Source organism: Triticum urartu, unplaced genomic scaffold (genome assembly GCF_003073215.2).
Source record: "Triticum urartu cultivar G1812 unplaced genomic scaffold, Tu2.1 TuUngrouped_contig_10133, whole genome shotgun sequence".
In the NCBI taxonomy this organism is placed as follows: domain Eukaryota; kingdom Viridiplantae; phylum Streptophyta; class Magnoliopsida; order Poales; family Poaceae; genus Triticum; species Triticum urartu.
In genome coordinates this window covers 138-8,633 of record NW_024110970.1, presented here as the reverse complement: position 1 = coordinate 8,633, position 8,496 = coordinate 138, and the positions used below count along the sequence as shown (strand labels likewise).

At 48.3% G+C, this 8,496-nt stretch overlaps 1 protein-coding gene across 1 annotated transcript; it reads right to left on the bottom strand.

Moving 5' to 3' along the window:
• Window positions 1-1,429: 1,429 nt before the first annotated feature.
• On the bottom strand, window positions 1,430-6,887 carry LOC125526441 (probable ubiquitin-conjugating enzyme E2 23). The gene is made up of 6 exons (XM_048691147.1): window positions 6,107-6,887; window positions 3,824-4,602; window positions 3,577-3,705; window positions 3,025-3,360; window positions 2,861-2,933; window positions 1,430-2,070 (listed from the first exon to the last, which is right to left on the bottom strand). Exons 1-6 carry the CDS (start codon window positions 6,885-6,887, stop codon window positions 1,430-1,432), a joined length of 2,739 nt encoding a protein of 912 aa, XP_048547104.1.
• Between the last annotated feature and the right edge of the window lie 1,609 nt (window positions 6,888-8,496).

The following is an 8,496-nucleotide window of genomic DNA, read 5'->3' as shown; positions in this document are numbered from 1 at the left end:
GGTCCAAACTAGAGTCCTTTGCAGCGCCCCCTCGGGGAAACTCGAGGTTTGGTTTTAGTTGTACGGAGCGCTCATCCGGTGTGCCCTGAGAACGAGATACGTGCGACCCCTATCGGGATTTGTCGGCACATCGGGCGACTTTGCTGGTCTTGTTTTACCATTGTCGAAATGCCTTGTAACCGGGATTCCGAGTCTGATTGGGTCGTCCTGGGAGAAGGAATATCCTTCGTTGACCGTGAGAGCTTGTGATGAGCTAAGTTGGGAACCCCTGCAGGGTTTTGAACTTTCAAAAGCCGTGCCCGCGGTTATGGGCAGATGGGAATTTGTTAATATCCGGTTGTAGAAAACCTGACACTTAACTTAATTAAAATGAATCAACAACGTGTGTAACCGTGATGGTCTCTTTTCGGCGGAGTTCGGGAAGAGAGCACAGTCTCGTGTTATGCTTGAACGTAAGTAGTAGTAGGATCATTTCTTGATCTGATATCTTCTCGACCGTGCTTTGCTTCTCTTCTCGCTCTCCTTTGCGTAAGTTAGCCACCACATATGCTAGTGCTTGCTGCAGCTCCACCTCACTACCTTTTCCTACCCATAAGCTTAAATAGTCTTGATCGCGAGGGTGTGAGATTGCCGAGTCCCTGTGACCCACAGATTACTTCCAAAACCAGATGCAGGTGCCGATGATGTCATTCCATGGGATGCGACCGAACTCAAATGGGAGTTCGACGAGGATTCAGGACGTTACTATGTTTCCTTTCCAGACGATCCGTAGTGGAGCCCAGTTGGAGCGATCGGGGATCTATATGCATTTGGGGTTGTCTTTATTTTTGTTCTGTAGTCGGACCTTAATTGTATTCTGGATGATGTAATGTTATATTTATGCATTATGTGAAGTGGCGATTGTAAGCCAACTATGTACCTCTTTCTTATTCAGTACATGAGATGTGTAAAGATTACCCCTCTTGCGACATGCCTACAATGCGGTTATGCCTCTAAGTCGTGCTCCGACACATGGGAGATATAGCCGCATTGTGGATGTTATAATGAAGGAAGTACATTTTATTTTACAATGGTAGTACAGACCCAGGAAGCCAGTAGGTTCAATTGAACATAAGACCCTCAAAAAAGCCATCGGAGCAGCGGCAGACCCTACGAGAATATCTATCGGGTGGTGGTAACCACTGAGTGCAGTGGTCGCACCCCATAGTGTGCATTCCTGTTAACAATGCAAACAAGAAATAATGAATAAAATAAACCCTCAGTTGCAAAAAAAAGCACAAAATAATCCTAAAACAAGTAGTACAGTAATGAATTAATGCCTCCAGATCACTGAGACTGAGATGAGTTAATTGTATTGTACTATGAGAATTGGGTGGTTGTGCTGGTGAGGTCGTACCCTTTGCCTTCGTCGCCAATCATTGTGAAGGCATTAATTCATTGTGAAGGCAGCCACGAGCCTCGGCACCACATTGGCAAGCGCGATCTTGAAGCCGGCCGAGCAGGGTAGTTCCATGCCCCCCTCTTCAACAGGCACGCATCCTTTCAGGTATGCCTCACACATCCTGAGCACGTACCTCCCCTGACGGCGGAAGTGGTCCTTCACGAACCCCTCGAACCCCTGGGGCGGTCGGCGCACCAGGTGTAGCATGGTCCGCCGGCTGAGCAGGAAGGCGTTCTCGCAGTAGGGCAACGCGTTGCGGTGGCCCTCCGGCGTATTGATCAGCGCCTCAAGGCTGGCCTCGTTATAGTAGGGTTGGTCGTTGAGGACAAGTGCTTGAAGGGAGACGACGACCTGGAGCAGGCTTGATGTTCCCGGCGACCAGACCTCTGTGCCCTCGCCGTCGAAGGTTTTGAACAGGCTCAGGCACACCGTACCGCTGGGATAGAGGTTTGGATTGAGGTGTAGGCCGAACGAGTGGTAGTAGACCTGCGGCGGCACGGCTGGGTAGGACGGCGGCAGCTGCATGTCGAAAAAGAAGAGCCCGTCCTGGTACGGTGTACCGCTCGCACCCACCATCGCCACCCGGAGCAGGTCCATGCGTCCCTCGAATGCCCGAACGTAGATACCATCTGCACATGCAAATATCGATGTCAATCTCATTCATCGCCATATGTCATTTATTATTCCCTTTTTCAAACCTTGCATAAGGACTGCATGTGATCTTATAGAAGGAGAAAAGAGGTCATACAAAGTCTTAACCTTACAAAGATCAAGATACAAAAAAGAAAGAATAATGACTAACGAAGATTAGCAACTAACATGTTCTAACAACGACCCAAAAACTAACCTAAGACAAACAAGATCGTGACCTAAGTGAACAACGATTCCAAACACTTTGCTCTGGCTTTGAACCATTGGTAGGCATCACACTTGGTCTGAACAACCAGGATATGGACCATGAGAATTTGTCGCCTATTTTCAAACACTTTTCTGTTCCTTGTACGGCGACCACGACCACTACCTAAATGAAAAACGACTCCAAACACTATGCTTCGGCTTTTAACCATTGGTAGGCATCACACTTGGTCTGAGCAATCATGATATATCGACCGTTTGTTGTTTATTTTCAAACACTCTTCTATTTCTTCTATTTTCAAACACTTTACGGGCTTGAAACATATATATTGAGGCATAGATACGCTTCTGGGATTTTCAAATACTAAGTTCACCTAGATTTTCTTATCCATGTATATTTCTAAGAAGTGCAACTTCAGCCGAGTGACTTGCATTTTTCTCTAGAAAAGGTACAAGTAGGTGAGACAAAAACAAATCCAAGTTACCATTTTTAGAATCACTTAGCCAAATCCTGGTGGAACTAAATTTAGATGCACCATACGGTTATGGACTTATGCGAGATACCTGGTAAGCTATTCTCCAGTATTTTCCACTCTTTTTGCACCGTCTTGACCCATCTCTTTCTGCCAGCGCTGCCCTGTAGTTCATTTGACAAAAGAAAGAACACTGCTACATCAAATCTAAAAAGGCGCAAAATTGAGGAGGATGACTTCTCTTAGTGCACCTACCTGGTCCGTGGTGTCAAGGTAATGGTGATCATCCGGAGGGCTCTGCACTACATCGAAATGTGGCAAGTTAAATGGACGATCGTCATCACCTGTGACATCTGTGACCTTCACCACATCCTGCACAGAGTCGCCGTCACTAGCATCGACACCGGCATCGCTTCTTGCTGCGAGATCAGCAATGTTGTACCCTGTTGCAGCGCCACCAACGTTAGGGTCTTCGTGGCTTCCCGCAGATACATGCGCCAAATTCTGCATGGTCACGGCTGCAGGGCCATCTAGTTCATCCACAAAACCGTCATCGCCTTCGACACTTGTAGTATCTGTTGGATCATTGTCCTGTAATTGGGTATAAGATATACCACACATGATTACTGCGTACGTTAATGCATGATATTACGCACATAATTAACGGGGTTTGCGTCGAGATACATGAGATGATGTTTCTAAGCTACTTCCTTCGTTTTAAAATAGATGACTCAATTTTATACTAACTTTAATATAAAGTTGGGTCGTCTATTTTGAAACGGAGGGAGTAGCTAGGTAGATAAATACCACGTTGATAGCATCCGATTCATCATGAGGATCATCGACGACGGCGTCCTCCTCCGCCCAGTTCTCCATCTCAGCCTGCAGTTGAGTGTAGTTATCCTTGTTGACAACACTGATCTCATGGGGCAATACCTGAAAATAGAGATATGAGAGACATTGTACCCCTACATATTATTATGTTTCTCACGAAGGGCAATGAATTAAGTCGATCGAGTAGCTAGTGGCAAAAGATCCATGCATGCATGCATACCATTGACGTGGTGCCATCACCCCACTTGACTTGGACGTGGCCGTCGACACAGAGGTTAACAACTTGTCCAACCCATGAAAGATCGGCGGGGGCCTGTGGTTGCTGCACTACCACTGCTGGTGTACTTCCAGCGACGCTTGGTAGCAGACGAACGACGATGTCTCCATAGAAAACGGAGTGATCAGGATCCCTGCTCAGATCATATGCACTTGCGGTAGTACTGTCGCACTCGACCTCCAAGCTTAGGTTGCCGGCCTCATTGTTAGCCTTGATCCACGACACCTGCACCGTGTGATCATTGGAATTCAGGCTTCTCACGACCCCGACGCGCCGCGTCGATGCATCGTCGGTGGCACTCACGATGTCGTCATCTCCAACTACACCAGCCGTGACATCCATAGGAGCGTTGTCAAAAACGTACTGCCCAGGGAAAAACTCGTGCTCATCCGTGCACTCGGAGGGGTTGAGTGAGATCGACGGTGCCCCATGCTGCCGTGTGCCGTCCTGCCACAGCACGTCGACGATGGTACGAGTGCTGGAGACGGTCATGGTGGGCAGTGCATGCAATGGCTCGTCCTGGTGGTGATGATCGGAAGTATCGTCCTCATCGGTTTTTGTAATGAGAAAGCAGCGGTCGCCCAGCCCCCAGCTGCAATCGAATGAGGAGCAGAAGAATGTCAGATCATTAGGATTATGGTAGGCCGAAGGCGCAGACATCTCGAGGACTTGCTCATCGGTGCCACCGTGCGCCGACGCGACCCAGTAGACAAAGACGCTGACTACACTATTAGGAAAAGGACTATAGATGAAATTGATACTAATGGCGCATCAGATATGTGGTGCGCCATTACTATATACTAATGACGCATCATGTGTTGGTGCGCCATTAGTGTTCAAATACTAATGGCGCACCACATCCACGGTACGTCATTAGTAAAAAAAATTAATTTAATTTTTTGCAAAACTACTAATGGCGCACCATAATGGCGTACCATTAGTATATAGTAATGGCGCACCATGCCACGGTGCGCCATTAGTAACTTGGCCATCACTTCCACCGAATGCACTCCCTTCCCCCCTGACCGCCTTTTCAGTTTAAAAAAAATTTAGAAAAAATGATGGAAATGTCAAAAAAAAAGTTTCCCATGTGATATGTGGTCTAGTTGTTGTGAAAATTTACAAATATGAATTTCGACTTTATTTGCGAAATCTCTCGAGAATTCGTAAAATGGCCATAACTTTTGCTTACGAACTCGGATAAAAAAGTTTTTTATATGAAAAATCATCTACTCAAAAAGTTACATCCGAATTTAACAGGAACCCCGTTAAACATTTTCAAAATCCTCAAAAACCTAACAGAAAAAAAGATACGGGACTTTTAAGATCTGGAGAGGCAAAAATATTCAAAAAAATTTAAACTTACTAATGGTGCACCTACCCATAGTGCGCCATTACTATCTTCTCGCTTTCAAAATTCAAAATAAGTCAAAAAAATAAAAAAAAAGTTACTAATGGCGCACCTGCCCATGGTGCGCCATTAGTATCTTCCTGCCTTCAAAATTCAAAATAAACCAAAAAAAAAGTTAGTAATGGCGCCCCTGCCCGCGGTGCGCCATTACTATGCCGTATATATGGCTGGGCGTGGGCCTCTCCTCCTTACCTCTTCATTCTTCTCCTCCACTCCACCTCTCCTCCACTCCATCTCCCCTTCTCTCCTCCACCAGACTACTCTCCTCCTCTCCGGCGCCCTCCTCCTCCCTCCTCTCCTCCCATCCCCTCATGGTTTCTCCTTCCTCCTCTCCGATGCTCGGGTGAACTCCTTTCCGGCGACCTCCTCCTCCTCCTCTCCGGCGAACTCCTCCTCCTCCTCCTCTCCGGCGATGTAGGCGAGCGCCTCTCCGGTGACCTCCTCCTCCTCCTCTCCGGCAAAAGAACACGGCAAAAGAACGTACAAGATTCAAAAACAGGAACAAAATTTGAAAAAATATCGTGCCAAAAAACGAGCAAAAAAGACGAGCAAAAAATGGGCAAAAAAATCACGATCCAGATCCAAATTCAAAATTCAAAAATAGCAATGGCGCACGGTGGGGGTTAGACGGTGCGCCACTATTATTTTCCTGCCTTCAAAATTCAAAAATACTAATGGCGCACCAGTGGCCTATACTAATGGCGCACCGTGGCCTATACTAGTGGCGTGATACTAATGGCGCACCAGTGATGCGTCATTAGTAGGCAAAACTGGTGCGCCATTAGTAGCCCTTTTCCTAGTAGTGCTATCTCCACCCTGGAGATCGAGTGAGGAGCAGAAGAATGTCAGGTCACTAGGATTCTGGTAGGCCGAAGGCGTAGACATCTCGAGGACTTGCTCATCGGTGCCGCCGTGCGCCGACGCGACCCAGTAGACAAGGACGCTGACTATCTCCACCCTGGAGATCGAGCCCACTTCGTGCTCCGGCTTCCAGTTGCCATCTAGCCATTGTGACTCCCTGAAGACGGCCGAGGGGTCGCCACGGTCACCGGGGTAGAAGGCGCAGTTCATCTCCAGGCGGAAAGTAGCCACCGTGTTCGCCGCTTGTAGCTTCTTGGGCTCCGCATCGGTGACCTTGCAGACGGCACCGTCGTCGAACACCACATCGACGTCCAGGAACACCTGGACCACCCGGCCCAGCCACGGCCCGGACACCACGTAGTCGCCGAGGCTGAGAGCCCTAACGCGCCGGAGGCCGGACGGCCGCACGCCGCGGATGGTCTTTGTTGCTTCACCGTGGGCGTTGACCTGGACGAGATCAAGCGTCGTGGAGACGCCGATGTCCGACCCCGACACGACCATCTGGCCGACGTACGTGCAGCTCCTGTCGACGATTGTCAAGTCACGGCCCTTCATGCTCACCAGTGCGCCGTTGATGCCGAGCGTCATGTACGAGTCGGCGTCGGCCGCTTTAAGCGGGACCACCAGGCCACGCTCGAAGATCCTCTCTTCCTTGCAACGCGCCGATTTGGAGCTCACAAGATCTAGCCAATACATATTAGTGTATCTCACGGCGGCCTCCTCGGTGACGTCCATCTTCTTAAGTTTTTCTTCTCGATCCATGAGATATCGATCGATCTTGCGGTTCTTCGATTGTTCGAGTCCATGTCGGGATACACCTCGGGCACGCAACAGGATCGCTCCTAGGCCGGCCGCCCCCCCCCCCCCCCCGGCGGCGCGAGATTGCCCTTCGGTCTTCATCTTTCCTGGCGGTTTGGCGCTGCATCTGATTTAGCCGGTGCCACCGAGGGTGGTGGCCATCTCCTCCGTCGAAGGTGGTCGGCCTGAGCCTGGATAGTCAGATCTCGAGATCCGCCATCTAGTTTTGGTTGCGAGTTGAGAAGGCATAGTTGCCGGTGAAAACCGAGCCGATGGCAGGCGATGGTGGCGTTCTGCATCGTTACCTTGATGAAGGCATCGTTGTGTAACTACTGTTGACCCACTCGTGCTGCTCCGGGAAAAACCTAGGATCCGGTCTTCCAAATCGGACGATGGCGGTACTGTGGTGTCGTTTTCTCTCTTGGGAGCATCGTTTGTGGAGCAAAGCTGGAAGACAGAGACAGGAGGTGGAGCGGCTTCGTCTTGCACGGAGCTTTCAGTAGAGATTTCAAGTCATGCTTGAGCGACAGGTGCTACGTTGTGTCATGCTTGGTCGACAGGTGCTACGCAAGACAGATCTTCCAGAATCTTCGCGTCTGGACGGACGAGCGCGGGGTGGTGGTGCCGTTGGGCGCCGTGGTGGTGTCGACGGATGAACGGACTGGCAAGGATGATGCAGATCTCTCTCTTGAAGATGCGTCATCGGTTCGATGATGATGGTAGCGTCTAAAACGTGTGCATATGGTGTACGCTTTAGGTCTGCTGCACCGGCTGTGGGTTCCGATATGTTATGATGATGGATCGGCGACGACACCGATTTTAGAGATAGAGAGTGAGAGCACTTCACATTATCAAGTTTTGTAGGTGTGAGTGATGGCTTCGAATAGGTTGATGTATATTTTTGCTCGACCTATGTTAAATAATAAATAAAAATGACTATACGCATCGATTGATGCAGAGACCAGGGGTCTTAACCTCCTTTTTTCAAAAAAAAAATGGGAATACACCTTATGCTTTCTTTTGTCGAGTTTACTGAGTTACCTTGTATTTAAGATTAAACTTTGATTATAAATTTAACTAATAAAATCGGACTTGCTAATTCTAATTATGTCTTCCCGCAAAAAAAGTGAATTAACTCTTTTTAGGCTAAAAGAATAATAAAATCGGACTTCCTAATTCTAGTTATGTCTTCCCACAAAAAAAGTGAATTAACTCTTTTTAGGCTAAAAGAATAATTAGCTATGTCTCAACTAAGCTCTCCACCACACGATCAAGGTTTTTTTAAGGAAACCACATGATCAAGTTGGGGAGCAATTAGTTAACGAGCGCTCCTTCGGGAGCCTCGCAACGATCAGCGTCACTTGACACGCTCTCAGTCATTCGCCACGTGTCGCGCTGAAAGGATCGATATGGTTGACTAGAGGGGGGGGGTGAATAGGCAACTACCAATTTTTAGCTTTTCTTTACCAAATTAAACTTTGCATCAAAGTAGGTTGTCTAGATGTGCAACTAGGTGAGCAACCTATATGATGCAACAACAACAAGC